This window comes from Mobula birostris, chromosome 22, assembly GCF_030028105.1.
Source record: "Mobula birostris isolate sMobBir1 chromosome 22, sMobBir1.hap1, whole genome shotgun sequence".
In the NCBI taxonomy this organism is placed as follows: domain Eukaryota; kingdom Metazoa; phylum Chordata; class Chondrichthyes; order Myliobatiformes; family Myliobatidae; genus Mobula; species Mobula birostris.
Genome location: NC_092391.1, coordinates 40,658,975 through 40,684,271, shown reverse-complemented (window position 1 = coordinate 40,684,271; position 25,297 = coordinate 40,658,975). Strand labels below are relative to the sequence as shown.

At 40.4% G+C, this 25,297-nt stretch overlaps 1 protein-coding gene across 3 annotated transcripts in view; it reads left to right on the top strand.

The window, feature by feature from the left end:
- pnpla7b (patatin-like phospholipase domain containing 7b) overlaps nt 1-25,297 on the top strand; it is a 329,157-nt gene that overhangs the window by 238,777 nt on the left and 65,083 nt on the right. For all 3 annotated transcript variants that reach the window (XM_072240527.1, XM_072240528.1, XM_072240529.1), the window contains exons 27-29: nt 2,594-2,750; nt 22,017-22,133; nt 22,562-22,631. In XM_072240527.1, coding sequence (XP_072096628.1) covers nt 2,594-2,750; nt 22,017-22,133; nt 22,562-22,631 — 344 coding nt within the window. The remainder of the gene's footprint in view (nt 1-2,593; nt 2,751-22,016; nt 22,134-22,561; nt 22,632-25,297) is intronic.

Here is a 25,297-nt window from a genome sequence, read left to right as displayed (position 1 = left end):
TCACCCTCCTGAAGGATGCTGTCATCTCAGCCTCAGAGACTGAAACTACAGGGTTGCCAGGGACTGTGTTTTGTGCATTAGCGTGAGCGTAAAAGGCAGTGAGCTCATCTGGGAGTGAAACCTTGTTGACACTTTTGTCACTTGGTTTTGCTTTGTGGGAGGTGATAGCATGCAAGCCCTGCCACAGCTGTCGAGCAGCTTTCTGTGATTCCAGCTTGGTCCGGAATTGCTATTTCGCATGTGAGCTGGCTTTCTGGTGGTCATACCTGAACCACTTGTATCTCATCTGTGGTAACAAATTCCACAGATTCACCACGCTCTGGCTGAAGAAATTCTACTTTCAGTTCTAAAGGGGCATCCCTTAATTCTGAGTCTGTGCCCTTTGATCCTGGGCTCTGCCACTAATGCATTCATCCTTTCAACGCTACTTTATCCAGGCCTTTCCGTATCTTGTAGGTTCCAGTGAGGTCTCTCATCTCCTCCTCAACGTCACTGAGTACGGGTCCAGCCGGAGCCATCTGATGCTCCTTGCACATTAAGCCTTTTATTCCTGGGGTCATTCTTTTCAGCCTTCTCTGAACCCTTTCTAGCAGCAGCACATCTTTCCTCAGATACAGGGCCTCAAATTGTTCTCAATATTCTAAACATAGTTTGATCAATGCCTTGCCAAACCTCAGCAGTACACCCTTGTTTTTATACTTTAGTCCTCTCGAATTGACTATTATCGTTGCCTTTGCCTTCCTCACTGCCAACACAGTCTGCAAGTTAACCATAAGGGAATCTTGAACAAGGACTTTCAAGTTTGGGCACCACGGTAGCGTAGCAGTGCAACACCATTACAGCTTGGGGCGTTCCGGAGTTCAATTCCGCTCAGGAGTCTCTGTCCTCCCTGTGGAATACTTTCTTCCCACAGTCCAAAGATGTTAATTGGTCATTGTCAATAGTCCCGCTATTAGGTTAGGATTAATCAGGTTTGTTGGGTGTTGCTGGGGCAGCATGGCTTGAATGTCTGGAGAGGCCATGCTGTATTGCTAAATAAATAAATAAAGTCCCTTTGTACCTCCAGCTTCTGAATTCTCTCTCAATTTAAATATAGTGTACAACTTTATTCTTACTAGCATAATCTTAAACTTAATGCCACATTCTATCTGCCAACCCTTTGTCCGCTCTTCGAAACTGTTGAATTCCTTCTGCCGATTCCCTGCTTCTACAACACCAACTGCCCCTCCACCTATCTTTGTATTGTCTGCAACCTTGGCCACATTCAATCAGTCCCTTCATCCAGGTTATTAACATATCAAAGAAAAAGTTGTCATTCCAACATGGATCCCTATGGAATTTCACTAGTCTCTAGCAACCATCCTGAAAAGACTTTGCTTATAGTATAAGGGTTTAATTTACGACTTAAAAACCTTGTTTGCAACAATGAAGGGTAGGATTATTTTTGCAACACACATCAAAGTTGCTGGTGAACGCAGCAGGCCAGGCAGCATCTCTAAGAAGAGGTGCAGTTGACATTTCGGGCCGAGACCCTTCGTCAGGATTATTTTTGGAGGCTTCATAAACACCAGAGACTGGGTCATTGGGAAGGTCTCTATTTTCAAAAAAAAAAGGGGGAGAAAAACTGGAGTGATTTGTCTAGCAATAGTGACTGCATAATGAATGATTGAGGTGTGGTGTGCTTTTGATTAACTGTGCTTCATTGTAGGGAGGAGATGGACCAGCTTCTGACTTCTCTTGCTGCCCACAGCAGTTGAATACCCTGTAAAATTTGAGTGTTTACACTACCTCCTTGCATAACCAAGGGTCTTCAGAAATCTAACCCATTTGTTTCTAGGATGAGGCTTATGGATTTAAAAAAGTTACTGCATAGAAATGCATTGAATTGTGGTTACCAACTGCACTGGTTTAGGAAATATTTTATTTTTGATGATGTGCGTGAATGGTATCGGAAATTTAATTGTATTTTATCATGACCATAATTAAACGCATTTTACCACAGTTTTCCAGGTTTGAAATTCTAATCTGTTTTTAGTGATGTTTTGTTTGAAGGATAATTATAGACACTGAACACCCTCTCCCACGGCATTTCTTTATATAATATTTGGGGATATTTTATCTAGCTGAGAGAGCTAGGAGGGCCTTGCTGAAACCATTCCTTCATCAGAAGCTGAACCCTTCTTCTACAAAAATATTGGGGTGTGAGTGTGGATTGTGTGTTCTGATCTCTGGAATAACATGATAACTATGTTATATGATAATGTGGTCAGATAACAGGTATCTGTTCTCTGAGCTGTGTGTAATGTAAGAGCAGATAGAAATGCACTGAACTGGTCAGTTTGCCCCAATATTTATACTCCATGCAGTTCTCTTCCTTTTCTGCCTACCTTATCTCAGTCTATCACCATATGTTTCTGGCTCCCTTTCTCTCGTGTACTTTTGAAACTGTTTAATCTCTTTTCCCCAACTGTATTACTAAGGTTCCAAGCATGAAGCAGAACATAATGAAACTGTAACTACCTCAATTACTAATCGGCAAAGCTGGAAAATTCTCTGCATTTTGCAATCTGATGAACTGTGCTTGTTCCTGCAGGGGTTGTTCTCAAGTGGGGATTATCCGAGCAATGCACGAGGCTGGTATCCCCATCGACATGGTGGGTGGAACCTCAATCGGCTCTTTTATGGGAGCGCTGTACGCAGAGGAAAGGAATGCACACCGCATGAGGAACAGAGCAGTTCAGTGGGCAAAGGTAAGAGTTTCAGCTCCTGAGTGAGACTGGATACCAAGAGAAGAGCATGGACTTGTGAGGCAGGGGAAGCAAGGTGTGTCCTGTACCTTAACACTAAGGCCAACATTGATCTGCTGGAGGAACTCAGCAGTCTAGCAGCATCTGTGGAGGGAAAAGAATTGTCAGTGTTTTGGGTCAGAGTCCTGCATCAGGACCTTAATTCCTTTCCCCCAACAGGTGCTGCTTCACCTTCTGAGTTCCTCCAGCAGATTGTTGCTCCAGACTGCAGCTTCTCTGTGTCCTTGCCATGCTATAGTGTCTCGTTCCTGGCAACAGAAAGTATGCGTGCAGGAATGTTTTTCCTCTAATGTGCATTTTTTTTGTTAACAAATGCTGTTATTAATTATGTCATCATCTCACATCCATGTGAAAAATGTCATCCAGTTTATGTTGCTATACCAGAATTACTGCCAGCTTCTTGGGTAACAGAACTCCTAAATTGCAGCTTGCAAATGATCTTCTTTAAATAAGTATCTGTAATAGTAGGCACGCCTTCAGTACGGTGAAACGCAACCAGCTCCTTTGCCTTTCATTGTGCAAATGATACAGACTTAAATGTAGGGACATCTTCAAGGAGTGATGCTTCTAAAAGACGGCATCCAGTATTCAGGACCCCCAACACCCAGGACATCACCTCTTCTCATTGCTACCATCAGAGAAAGAGGTTCAGAAGCCTGAAGGAACACGCTCAACAATTCAAGAACAGCTTCTTCCCTCTGCCATCAGATTCCTGAATGGATATTGAACATATGAACACTACCCCACTACCTTTTTTCCCTTGTTTTACACTACTTATTTAATTTAACTTAAAAAAAATATATATGTACTTTAATTTACAGTTTTTATTATTATGTATTGCAATATATAGCTGCCACATAACACACATTTCATGACATATGCCATTAATATTAAACTTGATTCTGACATTTTGGAAATGACAAAACTAAATTTGACTGTATGGTTGACAATGAAGCAGAAATTCTGAAATTGCAGAAAGGTACTTACTGGTTTGGTAGGCACAAAAATGGCATTCCATCTCACAAGTGTGAAATTATGCAGACAAGGCCATGAAATGCATGATAAATGACAGGATACTGAGGAGTGTTAGAGGAATGGGATCCTTAAGAGTGTGCTCAGAGACCTCTGAAGATAGAAGTATGAGTAGGTAAGGTCGATGAGAAGGGATATAGAGATATCTGAACAGGGAATCATTACAAAGTGACATGTGGAGTTCAGACTGCATTTCAGATGTGTGGGCAATAGAGCAGATGCAAAGGAAATTTACAACAAATTTACTAAGGTTGAAGAGTTATTGTATTGGGGAGAATTCACTAGGTTGGCATTAATTTCTTTGGGATGAAGAAGACAGGAGAAATTTAACAGAGATATATAAAATTATCAAAGTCGCAGCAGGCTAAAGAATTTATATGTAACATTAATTCACCAGCAGAGTAAACAAATCAACATCAGTGTCCTATCCCAAGCCAACACCTCCAGCACTGAGGTCATTGATAAAACTCAGCTGGCTCTGATGGATAGCCTTATTAGTCATGTACCTGACCCTGAATTCCAGAAACAGGCAATGTATTATCAAAGAAACAAAGGATATTCTGAAAGCTTCCTTGAAAAAAAATGCAACATCCCCGTTTACTCTTAAGAACCCTTGCCTGCAACCAATTGTATTGGAGAAGAAACATTCAGGATGACGTTGGCAATCTTGAGGCCATGTATTGGGAGCTTTGAGTAACAACTCCCACCCTGTCTAGCATCTCGGACCACCATCTGTGAAAGAAGGGTCTACGGTTTCCACATTAGTAGAAGAGGAAGTGTTAAAAGTCCGCAGGAGGAAATAAATATGCTGGTAGAGTGAGCAGATGTGGGTAATGAAATTTCATGCAATTATGAGGAGCATTACCTTATGGCAAGGCACTGAGACATTACAGCCTAAATAGTACAACTCTAAATGACATGGGAACAGATGAGCTTGAGTGTACAATATGTGAGCATAAATCTTTGAACAATGCAGTACTGGCTAAGACCATTTACTTCCAAAGATGTTGCTTGAACAGCCAGATTTTATTGCCTATCTCTTGAGAAATGGTTATGAGCAGTTGCAGTCCTTCTGATGAATGCACTCTCACAGTGCTGTTGAAGGACTGGTGATATATTTCCAAATAATCTTGGTATGGGACCTACGGAGAGCTGTGTTGCTATGCACCTGCTGCCGTTGTCCTTGGTGGTGCCTTGGCAAGTAACTGCAGTGCATGTTGTGCATGATACTAACAGTGGCCACAGTGTGGATACGGATGGGCTGCTTTGTCCCTGTATCCTAGGTGGTGATTGCTTTCCTGAGGGCTGCCCTCATTCAGGCAAACGAAGAATGTTCCTTGATGCTCCTGAGTTTTAATTGGTGGGAAGGGTTTAGAACAGGGTTTTTTTTTTGTGCCATGGAGCCTTACCAACTGAGTGGCCCGTGGACCCCTGCTTTACTGTGGACAGGTGGTGCCTTACTAGTTGCAGCATACATAGTGTTCTGAGCTGCTCTTGTAACCACGGTATTTAATGTGGCTGGCCTAGCTTTCTGGTCAGTATGACTTCTGCAGGATTTTGGTGGTTGGGGACTTGGCGACGATGGGTGGTTGGAATCTTGTCAGAGATGGGCGTCACCCACACTGTTGTGATATGAATGTCACCTGCACATCAGTCCATGCTTAAATATTGTCTAAATTAAGTTTGGCTGCTTCGTACACTGAGGAGTTTTGAGTGAGGCTGAACATTGCGTATTTCTCAGCAAACATACCACTTTCAATTTTTATGATGAAGTTATTGTGAGCAACTGTAGACGTTTAGAACTGTTATTATATTTTATAGTTCATTGTTCCTCTGAGTTCTGTATTAACTCTACATTAGGAAAAGGTATTCTGTCCCCCCTGGTCTCTCTCTCTACAGTACACTCCACTTCTGTGCAAATCTTTCATTATTATTCTTTTCTGTTATTAAGTCTATTTTTCTAATCATGATGCTGCAGTTTTTTATTACATTGGGCTTTAATGTTGATGGCATGTCAATTGTGTAACATTTTATTAAGTGTCTTTTGGAAGTTCACTTGTGCTTTGTGGGTTGCATCTCCCTCATCACTACATTAGTTACAGTATTTCATCAGAAAAAATAGAAGTCAGTCAGATGTGGTTTACTTTTAGCAAATCCATGTTGGCTTTTTCTGATTGATCCATCCTTCTCCAAATGATAACTCATTCTGTCAATGGTTTACGATTTCTGGAACTGTGTATTAAGCTGACAGATCTGATCTCTTGGGTTTATTGTTACACTCTTTTTGAACAAAGGTGTAGCATTTGCAAGTTTCCAATCCTTGGACACCACCTCTGAATTTGTTTGGAAGATTATGACCAAGACTTCTGCATTTTCCCCCATTAATATAGGATACATTCCATCTGAATCAGGTGGTTTATCATCTGTAAGCACAGTTGGCCTTTTCACTACAGCTTTTTCAGTTTTTAAAGAACAAAATTTCAACTGCATGTTATTTTGCTGAGACTCCAGCAGCATCTTCTACCTTGGTGAAAAATAACATGAAATAATTTAGTATATCAGTCATGCCTCTGCCTCTTTTTTTTGGTCTGTGATCAGCCCTGCCTCTCCTCTTGCATTCCCTTTCCTGTTCACATGCTGTTATTATCATCTTGAATTCATGTTATGCTCACTGCCAGCCTTTTCTCAGGCACCCTCACTGCCTCTCTTATTTCCTTTCTGAAATGAGCCTGGCTCTCACTTGTGTGAACAATCTGTTGTCGTTCATGTGCTTTTTTTCTGCTCAATTTTGCTCTTTCTTGCTTTGATCATCCAGGAAGCTCTGGTTTTAATTTCCATATCCTTCCGTGTGATCAGTGTGCCTGCACTGTAGCTGAGTCATTCCCTCCTTTGGATTATGATGCTATATTTTGCTTGTCAAACTTTGATTCCAACATACCTGGGTCAGTTCTATTCATTTTCCTATTGAAATTGGCTTTTCTCCCATTGACTGTGTCTACGTTGCACTGGTCTATGTCTTCTTCCATAGCTTCACTAGACTTCATGGATGCTGAATGTTGCCTCACTAATACTTGCTCCACTTGACTTGGCTTATTTCTCACGACTTGTATGGCCCAACTATTTTGATCTAGTGTCCTTCTGAACACACTTCAGAAACTACCTTTCTTTTCTCCTTCTGTTAATACTATTCCAGTCTTGTTTTGTGTAGTTAAAATCATAGTTGTTGAGTCACAGAGTCATACAATACAGAAACTGGTCCTTTGTCTCACCATGACCAAGCCAACCATTACCCCTTGTTTATTTCTTTCTTTCTTTCTTTCTTTTCAAATCCATTTTGTCTCCAAGGATATTTAGAATCCTTTTTTCTATCCCAAAAGGAGATATTTTTACTGAAGTCTTTTTTATACAAGGAGATATATGAGCAATCATAAACGAGATTCTGCAGCTACTGGAACTCTGGAGCAGTACACAGAACGCTGGAGGAAGTCAACAAGTCAGGCAGCATCTATAGAGGGGATAAACTCTCTTGTTTTAGGCTGACAGGCAAGTTTTTTTTATTACGTAGTGGCGCAGGCGCGTTGAATGCACTGCCAAGGAATGTGGTAGAGTCAGAGGGCACAGGAGCTTTCAAGGGACTATTGAGTAAGAACAAAAATGTGCAGAGAAGGGAAGAGATGGTCCATTTGTGGGAAAGAAAGATCAGAATAACTATGAGACGCCGGCTTAATTAGTTTGGTACAACATTATTGGGTGAAGGGTCTGCCCTGTGCTTCATTGCTCTGTGTTCTAAACCACATCTCTTATTGCCACAGCATGACATCTCCTGAGGTTAATTACCCTGCTGCTCACTATATCTATCTCCTTTCTAACTCAGGAAATCCCTATAGTTACTGATCCCTGGGTATTACTGTACTGTCCCTGTGTACCATCAAACTGCTCGCTATGGTTATGGTTCTAGCTGTGCTCCCAGAGGAAATGTTCACTTTTTCCCTCTGCCATCAGCTGTACAGCTTCCAAATCCCTGAGCTCGAGCTCCTTCTGTTGATGCTAGTTTCTGTTCCCATGCTTACCCAGAACACACACGGCAACAAATATGAATTCAATTGGTCTAAAATGCTTTTGTCATATCTCTGTTTATTAGATTAACTTGATCAACAGACAGGCTGTTGGACATACCCATGAACAAATTTGTTCATTCTTTGGCTCTTAAAACAAATACTGATTTGAATTCCTTTGGTGCTCTTGGCTGCAATCTTCCAAATACTTATTTGAACTCTCTGGTCCTGTCACCGGCTCTCCTTTCACTCCTGATGAAGGGTCTCGGCCCGAAATGTCGACTGTACCTTTTCCTATAGATGCTGCCTGGCCTGCTGTGCTCACCAGCATTTTTTGTGTGTGTTGCTTGAATTTCCAGCATCTGCAGATTTCCTTGTGTTTGCTCCTTTCACTCACCAAGTTTCTGTCGCCCACCCTCCTTTTATTGATCAGAACTCTGTCTCCCGCACTTCCTCAATGCACTGAGGCTCTGTCATTTGTAATCCTTCTATGTCATGGGTCCAGTAGAGTTTCTGGTGAATAGTTAATTGTGGGGGAATCAACCACAATGTAAAGGAAAGGCTGTTAGCAGCGTATTGAAGATGGTCATTGCTCAACACTCTTGTCACATGAATGTTTTCTTGCTACTTATCCGCCCATGTCTGAATGTAGTGCAGATGTTGCTGCATTCAGGCATGGATTGACTCCTTTATTGTGAAGCTATAAGTAAAACATGTTGCAATTATTGAATCTTGTGGTGGAACTGAGATTATTGATAAAGCAACTGAAGATGGTTGGACTTCAGACTCCCCTGAGGAACCCCTGCAATGAGGTCCTGGGCTAGAATAGTTCGCCTGCAATATCCTCAACCATCTTCCTCTAAGTTCAAACTAAATTTATTATCAAAGTACATACGTCATCATTTACTACCCTGAGGTTCATTTTCTGTGGGGGCTTTCACAGCAAATAGAAAGAAACACAATAGAATCAATGAAAACCTCACTTGACATATGGGCTAACAACCAATGTGCAAAAGACAACGAACTGCAAGTACAAAAGACAAAAATAATAAATAAGCAGTAAATATCGAGAGCACGAGTTGCAGAGCTATTAAAGGTCAATAGGTTGTGGATTCAGTTTAGTGTTGGGGAACCTCTGGTTCAAGAGCCTGATGGTTGAAGAGTAATAACTGTTACTGAACCTGGTGGTGTGGGACTTGACGCTCCTGTACCTTTATGCCTGGCGTGACTTCAGTAAAGATTTTTCTCCCCATTCTTGATCCCCACAGACTTCAATTTTGCAGGACTTTTTGATGCCACACTTATTGCTGGTGTGATACCTTCATCAGTTGCACTCATATTCCTTTTAGTATCCAGTCCTTCCATTATGCATTGCTTGGACCAAGGTTGTGGTGAGGAGCTGTGGTGCTAGCTAAATCTAAGCAAAGGATTGGTGAACAAGTTATTACTGTTAATGCCACTTGATCAAAAGCAGAGTGATTTGAGAATGGGAAGAGAGACCAAGGAAGGATAGTCAACTGTATTGGATTTTTCCTGCTTTCTGTAGTTAAAGCACGTGAGATTTGAGCTTTCAAAAATAGTACATAAAATATTAAAGCATGGAATTATGATGAATCTTTATGAAAGTCCTAGTTGGGACACAGTTAGAGTATTGACCCAGTTCTGTTCAGCACTCTTTCGAAAGGATATGAACATCTTGGAGAAAGGGCAAAAATAGGATTTTAAGGTATTTCTAGGAGCAAATGACCTCTGTTGCAATGTTAAACTGGGATTCTTTGTTCTTGTAGCAAAGAAAATTGGAAGTGATTTAATAGAGGTACATGAGGTTTGGGAAGGGTAAACAGCTTCCATTATTTAATGCACCAATCACTGAGAGGTGCAGATTTCATGGGACAAGGTAGAAGGTGGGCAGTGAAAAGAAAAAAAAATCATGGCGAGGGCAAATGTGGAAGTGAAGTCAGATGTTTAAAAACCAAGTTGGGATTGGCCATTGAAAAATAACTTCCAAGGTATTAGTTGGAAAATGAGATTGAGAGAACTGATGAAGAACTGCTACCAACTGGGTGGGCTAAATGCCCACATTCTGCAATAGAACACATCTGTTATTGAATAAACGAATTACTGCAGTCATGTCATCAGGTTCACTGAAGCTATCTCAAGTGCAAAATCGGAAAGCATTTCCTGCATTTGTTTACTAATTGCATTTAATTTTAGTGTGATGGACATTATAATGCTCCTGTGGGACTGAACATGTATAGTTAGTGTTAATATGCCTCTTGTGAGGAGGAATAAAACCTAATAGCATTTTGTTCACCTGAAAGTTAATGATTTTGTTTTACTGTTTTGATACTCCAGCTCAGTAGTAGGATATCAGTTGTAAAATAGTAACTGGTCTGCTGAGCGTTTCCAGCAGAATCAGAATCAGGGCTATTATCGCTGTCTTATATGATGTGACATTTGTTCTTCTGTGGCATCAGTAGAGTTCAAAATAAATAAATAGTCCACATAAAGGAAATAAACAAATTCCTCCTCATCTCTATTCTATTCTGCGGCTGTGCCTTAGAGGTACTCTCCAATTATTGGAAACATCCTCTCAGCATTCACTCTGTCGAAGTCTTTCAATATTCAGTAAGACCCCCCCCTCTCCCCACCATTCTTCTAAACTCCAACAAGTACAGGTCCAGAGCATCAAACACTCCTCATATATTAACCCTTTCATTGCCAGAATCATTCCCTCGCATCTCCTCTGAAGCCTGTCCAGTGCCAGCACATTCCTCTTCAGCAAAGTGGACTTAGATGAGGACTACCTACAGATGGAGATGGAAGAAGCGTTCAAAGCATTTCTCATCATAAACCCTCACAAAGGGCTTTATTTTTGGAATAGCAGCTGCACCTGCACTCTTGCAGAAGGCTATACTGCTACAAGGCTGTTCAGGCACCTGGATAACAACATTGTGATTGGTGAGAATGGCAAGTAACATTTCCAAAATCTCAAGACAGTGTTAAAAAGATGAGAAGATTATGGGCTCAGAGCATGACACAAGTGTGATTTCTTTAAACCAAGCATCACTTACTGTGGTCACACTATTGACGCACAAGGATTACACAAGTGTGCTGTGAAGATTCAAGCAGTGGTGGCTGCCCCAATGCCAAAGGACGGGTCTCTATTGCATCCTTTATAGGATTTGTTAATTACACTAACAGGTTCCTGTTAAACTTGGTTACTGTACTCCACCCCTTGAACCCATTAATATAGATCGGGAAGAAGTGGTAATGGACAAAGCAGTGTGAGGTGGCTTTCAAAAAGGTAAAGGAAATGGTGCCACCAGACACTGTACTCACACATTGATCCACATCATCCATTGAAGCTTGCCTACAATGCCTTGCCTTTTGGAAGAGGTGCAGTCATGTCACATGTTACAAGTGACGGAAGTGAAAGCCACATAGCCTTTGCATCATGATCCCTTACTGCTACAGATAAAAATTACACACATATTGATAGAGAAGCTTTGTGTTTGGTTTGGGGTGTAACTTGTTTCAACCAGTACTTGTATAGGAATGGAGTTCCACTAACAGCAGCAGCACGAATGCAGAGGTGGGCTCTGTTTGGAAGGCAGAATTACAAGATTGAATTCAAGACGACAACTGATTGTGGAAATGTTGATGGATTGTTCTGTTTCCTTTTGGAAAAGGAAATAACTAAAAGTTTTACAAAAGAGGGCATTCCTCTTCATGTATCCTCCCTAAAGCAATCGAATCTCTCCCTGTTCCAGCAGAGATGATCTGAAGGGAGACCAGAAAAGACTGCCTTAGGTCTACATGGCAACTCATAATGCCTGAAATGAGCATCAGTAACTCCTGTTCCCCTATTTTGTTATTATCAACATTGGGATAATAAATTCTTCTTGGAGCAACAGAGGATGAGAAGTGACCTGATAGAGGTGTATGAGATGATGAGAGACATTGATTGTGTGGATAGTTGGAGGCTTTTTCCCAGGGCTGAAATGGCTATCACAAGAGGGCACAGTTTTAAGGTGCTTGGAAACAGGTACAGAGGAGATGTCAGGGGTTAGTTTTTTACACAGGGAGTGGTGAATGTGTGGAATGGGCTGCCAGCGATGGTGGTGGAGGTGGATACGATAGGGACTTTTAAGAGACTCCTGGATAGGTACATGGGGTTTAGAAAAATAGAGGGCTATGGGTAACCCTAGGTAATTTCTAAAGTAAGTAAATGCATTGTGGGCTGAAGGGCCTGCATTGTGGGCTGAAGGGCCTGTATTGTGCTGTAGTTCTTCTATGTTTCTATGTTCCTGGGATGAACTTGCCCTAATGGGAGTTGCCTTATGTGGGGATTGTGACTTGTTGTACTATTCAGGCTGAGAGCTAAAGTGTTGAGGGAGCAACATGTCAGTCATCTAGGTGTGGTCAAAGTGATGGCATTGACTCAAAGTTTTATCTGGGATAGATCAGCAGATTGAGCAGTTTGTAATATACTGTTCGGGGCGCCAACACATCCAGGAGATGTAAGTGTACTGTCTCTCCATCCCTGGGAATGGTTTGCATTGCTCTGGCAGAGGACTCGTGTGGATTCTGCTGGACCATTCATGGGCACAAATTTATGGGTAGTAGTGGATGCAGCTACAAATAGTTTGGTGAAAAGGATTGTCAGGACCACTTCAGGCAGTCCCAGAATCATCTACAGCTGCCATGGAGGTGGCCCCAGAACCTGAGAATGTTTCACAGCCACAAGTCTTGCCTGCCAAGCAGAGTAACCACCCCCCAGTCTTTGTCAGAAATGATGTTATCCCACAAGAATAAGAAATCCTCCACAGTGATTTAATCATTAAGCCCGAATGGGACAATTTAACATTTACTATGCTGTGGATGTTTATGTGGTAGTTTATTATATAGAATATAGTATATTGTGTATATGCATTGTGTACTTGCAGGTATTTCATCATGAGACTGCAAACGTTTGTCATGATGTCAAATGTTTGAATTTGAGCCAGGCTGTAAGATGATAATACCCCGAGTCAGTGCATGAATTAGTCAAAGTTAGGGATATCTGAACAGGGGCTTAGACAGTTTTCACTTCTAGTCCTTGTATATTGTTTGGGGAATTAGCTGGCTGGTAATGGCATTGGTAGCAGGATGTCTCTAGCTGTATCATGCAACTTCTGGCTATTGTTTCGAGGTAGCATATTTAATCAGTATTAGACCTCCATTATCTGCATTTTTTCCCCATCTCCATAATTTACAGCCTATAAAATACTGTGCAAAATGTCACTTGCTGAGGCTTAAGAATTTTTTCATTTCCGCTGTTTTGGCCACATGCTTCAGGTCACTGCTGCAGATGTACCTTGGGTCTCGTTTTCTGAGACTGTGCTTCCATAATGCAGATATTTTTGAAAATATTTGATCAGGGAATAAAGAGAAGACTATTCAATTTTCAGTTATAGCTTTTACTTCAGACTTTGCAAATCCATTTCTTCTTTACAGAATACAATTAACAACAGAATCAATCCCAGTTTCAATTGTTCTCAAAGTTTGTAACAGAATCTTTATTTGCCTCTTCTAGTAGGCAAACCAGCTTTACATTTTTCCTTAAAGATTGAACTTTGCTTAAGCCATTCCCTGCAGCAAAGTATTCTGAATTACAGTAATCCCCTGTGTGATGACATCCCTCTTAACCTTTCTGTGTGCTCTTTAATGATTTTAAAATCAATGGCTCCTTGACATTAACTTGTCTTTCTTTATTCACAATAAAATGGATTAAATCTCCTTCTGAAGTCTGGAAATAATCCGAGCATCTCAAGCCTTTTCTAGTAACTGTAATTTTCCACCGCTGGTATAATCCTGCTGAACCTACATTCTATGAGCCATGTAAAGGTTTCATCATGCTTAACAATGTCTAAACAATGATTTGTACTTATTTCTTCATTATATCTTTGTAGCTTACAGTCTCAAATCTGTTCGATAGAACTTAAAACTGCTCTGGGCTGTATGTGAATGAATTGACAAATGTGTAACTACATAATTCTTTGAACACGTCTTCAGATTAATAATGCTTTTAATATGTAAGTGTTGGCATGTCACTAATGAGAAAATTGTAATCGATTAACAACTTAATCAGGTTAACCTTAGAGAATGCGTCATTTATTGAAGTGTTTTTTTCATCATGATACAGGATGCCAATAATATGCTTAATTTTGTTATAATATTATTATAAAAGGAAGAAATCGGAATTTATCCATTTGATTTAAAACATAGATTTTTAAAAGAGGAAGTATGGAGTGACAAAAAGAATTAGGAAAACAATATCCTCCTCCTTGGATCCCAGAGGCTTTTCTGACCAGTCTGTCAGAAGAGGCCTTGTTTCCTTGTTTTAAAAAAATCTGAAGTTCATATAGACCAGTGTCTCCCAACCTTTTTTAGCCCACTACCCTCCTAAAGCACTTTCATACTTGCCAGTGCCCCTCTTAGCCACAATAGACTTTCCAGTCCCCAAGGGGAAAAATATGTCAACCATATGCTAACATGAAAAAAATGATTCTGCTTTAAGTTTTTATTTGTCTTTAAACCTAGCTTGCACTGTACCTGTGCACTATGCAGCAGCTTCAATATCAGCGTGATCCTTGAGCTTGAAAGTCCTTAGCAAGAGCTGAAATATCTGGTTTAAGTTGTGACAGCAAAAGCCTCAAGTCCCCACACGTAACAATGTCCAAGCAGTTTCTGTTTTTTTGTGAGTATGTGGTTCACTGCATTGAAGCCTCTTTCAACAAGGTAGGAGGATAGAAATGCAATGAAGAACAATTTGGCTCTTCCCCAAAGACCAGGAATCTTCATATGACAGCGTAGCCACATACCCCAAAAGCCAGCATGTTTGAAAAGCATTTTTGCTTTTTCATCATTCTGAATTTTGATAATTTCTTCTTGCAAACTCTCTTCATGTTCTTCCACCTGGCAAAGAAATGAGTTAGTTACTGAGTCTGGAATTTCCAGATCATTCATATCCTTGAAAAGATTCTGAAAATCCTTCATCGGTGACTGCAGGTGTAAGCAGTACTCTTGCAAATCACTGTCTGTGAAAGGGAATACCATACTTTCTATGCAGGGAAACTGTGAGACCATTCTTCTCCCAATGTTTTGCTTATATATTTCCAAATTTCTGATAAAAGTGAGCACTCACTTTTTGCCTGGATTAAATTGAAATTCTCACCTTGCAGTTTCATATTTAGAATATTCATTTTATCATACAGATCGGCTAGGTATACTACATTTCCATATGTAGAAGTTCAATCTTGTTTCCCAAGCTCTGGTATCTGTTTTGAGAACAGTGGTGTGCACTTCTGATATAGAAGGCATTATTAGTCTTTCACCAATTGTATGAGATTTTCCACACTTTGCTCTCATTTTGGAAATGTTAGAAGAAACAATGAGACCACTATAAAGGTCATTTTAGCTTTCGTAGCAAATGACTCAATTATACAATACTTTTCAAATCCTCCTTTCCTCTTCTGGAACTGAGTAGTACCATAGTAGCCTTTTCTTGGTGTATTTTATGGAAGTGTTCCTGCAATCTTGATGGTTTCATGGCTTCATTAGACAGTACAGTCTTACAAATAAGACACACGGGCATTGCTGATCAGACAGGAATGGAATAAAACCATGCACCAGGTATGTAACATTGGATTGACACACTTCTTATAGTTTCTGTTTCTTAGCAGGATTAGGAATCAAGGCTTCACCGCCTTCAGACTCATAGAGATTGTGCCATGCGTTAACGGGGCTAATTCAAAATAATTCAAAATAAAAAATTAACACATAATGGGAATGCCTATCGGATGTTAACAATGGCAGTGAGTTGACATGGATGGAATGATGGCAGCAGCACGCAAAGGAAAGGTGAGGCGAAGACGATCACAACAGTGAAAATTACGTTGACAAGGGTTCAAATGGAGGCAGAGTTCGTGTTGCTGGAGATGGAGTGAGTGATTTGGAGATGAATCGATGCAGAAGAGTTTCAATACCCATCCACCTAACCCAGATGGGAGTTTGGATCACTTCAAGTGTTGAGTCGATTTGGTGAGAACGGCTTCGAGCCGGGTGGCCCAGACATATCAGGGCGCCTGAGTCCGGGTCCTGGAATGTGGCACTACTTGGTGCTTGGATAATTTAAAGATTGGCCCAAATAGATTGAAAGCCTGAGTGTCGGATACAGAGATGAGGGTTGGGCTGGTTTTGCTCAGTCTCCTGCGAATGTTCATTCCTTTCTCTGCGGTGCTGAACTGATCCAGCTGTTATGCATTTCTGCCCCGCTGTTGTGGAAACTGGGACTGAGTCTTGGCTTGGGCGTACTCTGGCTGGTCCGGGAGCAGATCTGATTCAGTCTGGTTCAGGATGCTGTTAGCTTGTTTCTGTTGTTTGCACAATGTGTGTGTGTTTTTCTCTCTCTTTCTCCGCAGTGGTTTTTGTTGGTTTTTTTGGGGTTATTCAAGTTTCTTGCTTTGTGCCTGCCTTTAAGCAGACAAATTTCAAGGTGTATAGTTTTTTACATTCTTTGAAATTCCAAGTACAATTGTGTGCACTCTATATTTAATTGGACCATGGTGAATCAGACAGGTGCTGTTGAACATTTTGGTGTCTCAACCTGCATCAGGACAGCTGTTGCCTCCACAGATGTTGCTTGACCAGCTGAGTTCTTCCAGCATTCTGTTACTGTTCTAGATTCCAGCAACTGGAATCTCTGTTTTCATTTTGGTGTCTCTCTTTGGTGAAATCGGCAGCAATGTCTGACATGAATACTTGGCTCATCACTTTTTGGTGCCTATAGTAGATGGGATGTGTTAGCATTTAACTTGGTCTTGTGTAAATGGACAGATCTTACCCTGCATTATTATTGGAGCTGGAAATCTACTTTGTTTCTGGAGTGGGTGACTAATGTCTTCCACAAAGCTTTTTGTGCATTTTATGTTTTGTTAGGTTCAAATGCTCCAGCACTGTGATATCTATGACTGAATTATTACACAAATACTCTTGAGAGTCAATATATAAGATACATGGGATGCTCATCTTCTGAACACAAAAAAGAACCTGCTTTTTTTCCAGCAGCTTTAATAATTCCTATTGAAGGGTTGGTAGTGGGCAAAATCCACCTGATGTTGGTATTGATTGGCTTTTGAAAATGTTGCCAGTGTGTTTTCTTTTAAAACTCTGCTGTAGTGCTAAGATCAGAAGACTGTCCCTTGTAGGCATCTTGCAATTTTGTACTTCTTCTGACTTACTGCTGTATCATCTTAGGATAATACGAATCTAGGATGAACTTCATCCATTCTAGTTTTGTGGGATCTCAGATAGCTGATGAGTCATTTCTGGGATCCGCAGACTCTATCACCGTGGGGCAACAGGTGTTTGCAGGTTCATAGAGACATCATTTGTGATGCCTTGCATTCATTCTGTTGTTATGTTAATTGTATCCATGTGCTGCTGCTCTTAGGGTTTGAATTTCTCAGTCCCGTTGAAAACTTTGGCTCCATCTTGAGTGGTTGTAGGTCAGTGAATCACAGAGGATGTAACAGTTTTTCAAAGCTCTTGGAGCACATTTTCTGGAGATTTCTCACCATGATAGAATTCAAGATAGAGTGCTTGATTCAGGAACTGGTGCCAGACATGGAAACAATGAGATCTGCCCACCAGACGCCATAATTACACCTCTCTTCTCCTCCCCATCCCCAATCCAGACATATGCTGACAACCGACTTTGTTAACCACTATCTACTTACTTGGTAACTGTCATTAATTCTGAAGTTCAGCTTCAAGTTTATTGTCATCTGACTGTATATATGTACAGCCAAAGAAAACAATGTTCCCCTGGACCATGGTGCACCCACAAAACATATATCACACACAACACCACAAATCAAGATAACACCACAATTAAGTTAATACAGTAAATGTAAACAGCTTGTTGCCAGAGTGACAAGACATTGGTGGCAGCAGAAGTTCTGAGTTTAATTTTTTAATGTGACGATTAAACATAAATTGATTTACCCTTGTAGAGGATAGTAATTCTGATGGGGTTTCTAATCCCTACTTTGTTTATGAAACACATTTAACATTAGGATCTGTGTTTATGCTCTGTTCCTTAGAAATTACTAGCTAGATTGATATTGATATACTTTTTGAGGTATAATTGAATGTGTCTCATTTTAGATACCTGATTAGTGAACTTGTAGCTAACTAATCATAGTTCAGTGTGAGTCCCTCATCTCAGAGCTGCCTTGAAGTTGTTTTTTTTTTAGTTATATATTCCTTTGAGACTGGAAATTTAATTTGTCCTGAGCACCTGTTTCCCAGAGAATCCTACTCTCAGCAAGACCTGGACATCCAGCCTAAAGGCAGAGCTGTGCTAACATGTTGTATTTGATGAGGGGAAAGGACATTATCCAACCTGTCAGAATTGGAGAAACCCAGCCTGTGGGGATTAGAATTGGAGAGGGTTTGAAGAGATTGACCATAATGGGAATGTTAAATTTATGGCATCAGTGACTGTGGTTCATGTATTTGAGTTAGGGTAGGATGTGAATAAAACTGCCCAAAGAAGCTCTAGAATGGCTGTGGTTCTCCATCATGTCTGACAATGACAGAAACCTGTGTGTGACAGTTCTTGAGGTGGGAGAGCTGTTACACAGGGGCAGTTCCACTCTCTCAACCTCAGAAGTCCAGGTCCAATGGTACAAACAAGCATCACAAGCTGGGTCTTCCCTGGTTGCAGTAGATGACCATGACATCTTCTATGTCTTGTCATACCCTTTGATGTCCATGGAGCGTTGCAGTACTGCCTTCCAAGCCATTGGATTTCACTGCAGAACTCGTCCGTCCAGTCTGCTGGAGCTGACTTTGCATGCTAGGGTAGGCATGTCCCTATTTCTCCATGCTATGAGGCCCCCGGCTACCTTCACCTGGTCTAGCCTGCCGGTTGAAGTGGTATACCAGGGTGTGGCCGCTGTCACATGTAAGTAGCTACTTGGAGCCTCTGGTGAGAGTGAGTGTTAGGTGGGGACCAAAGGTGAGTGAGCTGCCCTGAAATGGACACGATAAGCTCTCCCTGGGCACCCCATACTCCCCGGAGCTTTGGAGTGTTTACTGAGGAATGGCTAAGAATTTGAACCCATGATGGTGGGAGGAAGGCAGACAGATGCAGAAGTAAACATAAATGGTTTTTTGCTGAAATATGTACAGGGTGGGCAAAGAATGGAAACTTCACCTCCTTCCTCCACTATGAAGCAAAGCATCTGAGTATGGTTGCATATATTTTGCACAGATTCCCTTCAAAATTGAGCAAATTTAAATTCTCTGCCGCCACTAATTTGAACATGTTTTGAATCCCATCTGTCTCATGCCATCTAGGTTGGTGTTAAGTTTCTACAAGGACAACTGTCTAGTTTACCAGGACTCTTTTAACAGATTAAATACGATTGCAAATTGCCTTTATGTTTTTTTCAAAAATAATTATGCAATGTCATACTGCCCTGGCTTGTGTGTCACATACACAGCTGGGACACAACATCCACGGTTAACCTCGATCAATGGAGGGCCTTGATGGTAGTTATGCTACAAGTCATTTTTTTAATATAAAAAACTAAATTAAAATTTTTTTGAAACTGTTGCAGTTGATTTATTATTGACAACTTTAATTTGTCTACCTTTGAATAGAAAAAGACCAGATGTGTGAATAGTCTTTTTCCCATGCAAGCTATTAGCATCAAAATGGACGAGGCAATGAATTACAGGCAAGAGAAAATCTGCAGATGCTGGAAATCCAAGCAACATGCACAAAATGCTTGAGGAGCTCAGCAGGCCAGGCAGCATTTATGGAAGAGAGTGCAGTCCACGTTTCAGGCTGAGACCCTTCAACAGGACTGGAGAAAAAAAGATGAGAACGTCAACTACACTGCCTGGCCTGCTGAGTTCCTCCAGCATTTTGTGTGTGAGGCAATGAATTACTAAAGTCTAGGTCGGTATTGAAACAAGTGTTATTTCTAAGTCAGCATCCCAATGCAGAAGTGCTTAATATTGTTTATCTGTCAAAGGGGATCAGACTGAATTATTTATGCTTGTTGATTTAACCCAAGATATCCTGCAGGCAAACCTCTTCAACTTGGATCCTGAAATGGATGCATGGTTATAATTAGTTTCCTTCGATACTTGCCTTATGCTCTCAGATTCATTGTTAAAGACATCTGCTTGATATTACTTGGTCTTGATTTGAATTTCAGAACAGTGTAGATATGTTACTTGCATATGCTAGTTCTTCCTACATCACCAAGCAACATACAGATGGATGCGTGTGACTGGGTGGTGATAGCAATGAGATAACAGGAAGTCTATGTTTATCTTTTGTTAAGTGTAAAATGCGCACTTTAAATTGTTGTGGGGTATTTGTTTCGAAGGGATCATTAATAGGGTGAGCACCAAAGCATCCTGAAAGTTGTATTTCAAAATGAGCTTTATAAAGTTCTCTGGAAGAGTTTAATCATATAAAAATGGAAGGGACTGCAACTGGAAGTAACTTGGTGCATGAGTAGATAAGTGCCCTAATTGGGCAGAAAGGGAGTGTGTTGTGATTGAGAGAATGGGACAAATGGCATTCCAAGGGATCTGTACAGGGGCCCCAGCTTTGCTTGGATGAAGTCACCAACATTGTACATTGCAGTTGGTGGAAGATTTCAAATTGAGAGGAACAAGTTGTGTAGATACTGGCAGACAGCTACAAAGTAACTATTAAATTGAGAATCTGAAGTTCATTGTCAGGCTGAGAAATGTTGGGATCCAGAAATCTACCAATCTGTAAATAAAAAAAAAATTGCCGCATGGATCTTAAAATTCCCCCTTTCACCTTGAACTTACACTTGAACATTTCCACTCTGGGTAAGATGGTCAGATGTTATCCCCTATCTGTGCTTTTCATAACTTTATTCTTCTATTAGGTCACCCCTCAACCTTTGTGCTTCAAAAAAAGCAGTGCAAATTTGTCTGACCTTTCCTTCTAGCTAACAGTGTCTAATCCATACACATTTTAAAATTATGAGAATATTTAATAAGAGAGAAATTGTTTCTTTTGTTCAAAAAACTCATTAGCATCCTGTTTGTTATCTTTGTTTGACCAATCACTGGGCTATATACCTACAAAGCAATCAAAATTTTATTTGTAAGGTGTCTATTACTTAATAGTTACTTTCTTTGACAAATCACAAAAATGTCTCCGAAACATTAAATTTTTTGGAAAATGAATGTTTGTAAATCTAAAATTTGCTCTTTTTTGCTGACACACTGACACAGAAGACCGAAAATAAACATCTCAAACAAAAATTACATAAAAAATCTCAGGTGCCAATGACATTTACACAGTACTGTATTTTGAAAGATAACCTAAGGTAAGTAACAAAGGTGGTTAAATGGAATTGTGCCTTAGTTCACTCCAGATGTAGTTATTGGTTCAGCATGGAGGGACTGATGAGTCTCCTCTTCTTCCTGTGTAACTTTAGGGAGCACCACAGACTTTAAAGTACTTTAGAACAGTTGTGTGACCTAACTAAAAATTGCTATATTTGTAAGCTTAAAAATTGTACTTAATTAATCTGATTCATGATTGTACAGTCTGTCAATATCCCAGTAATATGTCTGTTCAAGTGGTCCAGGGGGAATGCATTTGTTAGCACTTTGAGGGGTTATTATTCACCATGACTGCTTAAACACTCTACTTCATTTTGCATTCTATGTGTTGTGATTTTGTTTTTAAATAGTGAAAAGTTTAAAAATAAAAATCTGTGTTCATTTTCTAATAATAGTTGAAGTAAAATTTCCTTTCTGAAAAAGCTGGATGAGTACACTAGGGAGAGAATGGAATGTTACATTGGTGATACAGAAAAATGCTCAAAAGCACTATTGATCTGTTAGGTTGAATGTCTTGTTTCGTATATTTATGTTAAAGCTGCAGAAAAGATGTTCAAAAATGCTTACTGGAAAAAGAACCTTTTAGCCTTCTAATAGCTTATTGCAATTTGTGTCTTTGTTTGACTGACTTTCTTAAAGTTAAACTTTGTTTTCTTCATGTTAACAGGAAATGACAAACGTTTGGAAAAAAGTGCTGGATTTGACATATCCGATCACCTCCATATTCTCAGGATCTGCTTTCAATAGAAGTATTAACAAGATCTTTGAAGACAAGCAGATAGAGGTACGAGATGGGCCTATCAATTTTGGAATCGGTTGAAATAAGCCGCATCAATCCAATGTGTACAGATATTCTGAATTTGTACTCTAGCTGCAGGCTTTGGAGAAGAGTTGCATGCAATTCATATCATCTATTTGACCAAGGCCTTTCTCTATCTTCCGTGCACAAGCTGCCTTCTACTCTTGCTGATAGTTTTGGATGAAGTAATTGCATCCTCCCTTATCTATGATCATCTAGCTTTCCCTAAAGTGTATTTACTGTCACTTGTCTCAACTACTTCTGGCTGACTTTACTTCTCCGATTGATCATTCTAAGCTTGCCCGCATCCTTCAGTCTAATGGAACACACGTGATTACTAAAGGCAGAAATTGGATCAAGGAAAGTATTTTGGCATCCTTGTAACTGAGCAGAGGCTGTTACTTATTTTGCAGGACCTTTGGATTCCTTACTTCAATATCACTACAGACATAACAGCATCTGCCATGCGGGTTCATACTGATGGTGAGTGCACCTTGGTAGTTGACCTTCTCTGCCATAGTAAGGTTTTAGTGACCAGTAAGTAAGGCTTACTACTTGACTAGGCGTGTGAGCAGGGAGGTACTCCTGAAGCAAAGTTCTAGACCCAACTTGCTGCACTGAAGAGACTATGCATTTGGGAAGAATCACCTCATATAGTTTGGGAATCAATGGCATTAGGCTGGTGGATGCACTGTCCCAGAAGAAGCATCCCAGGAAAATCATCTTCACCAAGTTCACTTCTGTTTTTTACAATCTGTAAAACAAAGTGTAACTTGTTATTCCTAAGTGCCTAGTCTTTTATACAACAAAGTGTATGTCGATCCTTCCTCCCCTACCAACTCCAGCTTCTCTCCTTTTTTTTTTTTTGAGTACTGACTAATCCAAGCTGTCATAGCTCAGAAACAAAATTTTCAGGTTCCGGACTGCATTATGGACTCTATCCCAGTATGTGACCATTTGTAGTTTTTATAATTACCACTCTGCCTCAGACAGAACTCCATGTTGGCCAGAGATATCTGGATTTAACACACAGTTACAAATCACTGCCCAGATAGGTTTTATTTTTTAAGGCAAAGTATGTAATGAATCTGTGTTATATAGTTATTCTTACAGCTTTAACATTCAAAGTCCTTTTATGTCTTTTGAAATATTTCTAACTTAATCAGTGTTCCTTGGAAAATTAAGTTTGCTTTTAGATTTGAAATTCTTCGCTTGCATTATAAATAGATTGTAAACAAATACATATAATGAATAAATTAGCATGGAGGAAAGTAAGTATAAATGGAAATGAGTCTGGAACAATGCATTCCTTCGGTTTTGTAACTGAACTGTTTTAGATCGCCAAACAGGGTGAATCCTGTTCATGTTTGCACAGGTCAGGTCTATGTCATGTCTAATAAGGTTTAAGATGCTTTTTATTCTTTGCTTTTCTCCACCCTTCCAGGTGCTTGGTGCTTTAAAAACATTGGGAATAGTCAAATTCTTTTCCTGCACAATATCTTCTACCGCGAGCCTCTCTCGTACTCTCCCCAAACATTGTCCATCATCCACCCAGATTAAACCATAAGACCAAGAGCCATGATAGGCAGAATGGCCTAATTCTGCTCTGCTATTCGATTATGGGTGATTCCCTCTCAACCCCATTCTCCTCCCTTCTCTCTGTAACTTTTGAAGCCCTTGATAATCAAGAACCTATAAATCTCTGCTTTAAATATGCCAATAACTTGGTTTCCACAGCCATCTATGGCAAGGAATTCCACCGATTCACCACCTTCTGGCTAAAGAAATTCCCCCTCATTTCTGTTCTGAAGGGATGCTGCTCTATTCTGATGCTGTGCCCTCTAATCCTAGATCCTCCTACTGTTAGAAATATCCTATCCACATCCACTCTGTCAAGGCCTTTCAATATTCAATTAATTGCAATGAGAGCCCTCCCATTCTTACAAAACCAGATGGTGCCAGCAGCCAAAATGACTAACGGTGACGTCTTGCGGACAGGTCACAAAAGTACTACTTCTTCATTTAAATATACTTCTACTACTAATCTGAATGTGATTGGACCCCATAATTTATATTTTAATAATGTGTTTTTTAGTCGGCTGTGTCCGAGGCAATTTGGCATGTCTGAGGGCGAGGTTGAGAACAGAGTACGCAGCCTAATGGTGGAGCGTGAACACATGATCAGCTCCATTACTCGTTGATCTTGCCAATTAAAGTGTCGAGCAAGCTTGAAGTTAACAAGGATGAGGGCACAGGCGAGCAGGTGTTCAGCGCAGTCTAGCTGTGTTTGACCGGTCTCCCCCTCCCTCTTGCTCGCTGCTGCTGAAGGAAGTGCAAGGGTCTTCATTCTTGGGCAAGATTTGATCAGCGCAGTTTGTTGATTGCTCTCGTTTTTGAGGACTCTTCAGTACATGTTACATGTGTTTTTGGTTTCTGGTTACGTTTTATTTTATTGCTTTTTTTGCATAATTCTGATTGGGGCACTTTGACGCGGACCAGCTCTGCAGCCTGGACTCAGCAAACGATGCAGTGTTAAATTGAACTGAACAGAACTACACTGAACGTTACTAAGCTGTTTCAGGGAGTCTGTGGTTTGATGTTTAGCATGTTATTGGCTCACTTTTTTGCTATTTGCTTACTTTTTTGCTATTTGCTTGATTTGGGATTTTTTGTGTGTTGGGTGTTTGATGTTTTCTTTGAACAGGTTCCATGGTGTTTCTTTGTTTCGTGGCTGTCTGAGGGAAGGTGAATCTCCGAGTTGTATACTGCATATGTACTTTGTACTTTGAATCATTCTTCTAAGCTCCAGGAAGTACAGACCCAGAACTGTCAAACGCTTCTCATATATGTTAACCCTGTCATTCCTGTGATCATTCTGGTGACCTTCCACTGGAGGCTACCAATGCCAGCACATCCTTTCTTGGATAAGGGGCGCAAAATTGCTCACAATATTCCAAGTGTAGTCTGTCTTATAAAGCCTCGACTTAACATCTTTGCTTTTATTTTTTCGTCCTCTGGAAATGAATGCTAACAGAGCATTTATCTTCCTTACTACTTACTGATTCAAGTTAACTTTTGGGAATCCTGCACTAAGATTCCCAAGTCTCTTTCCATCTCTGATTTTTTTAATCTTCTCACTGATTAGCAAA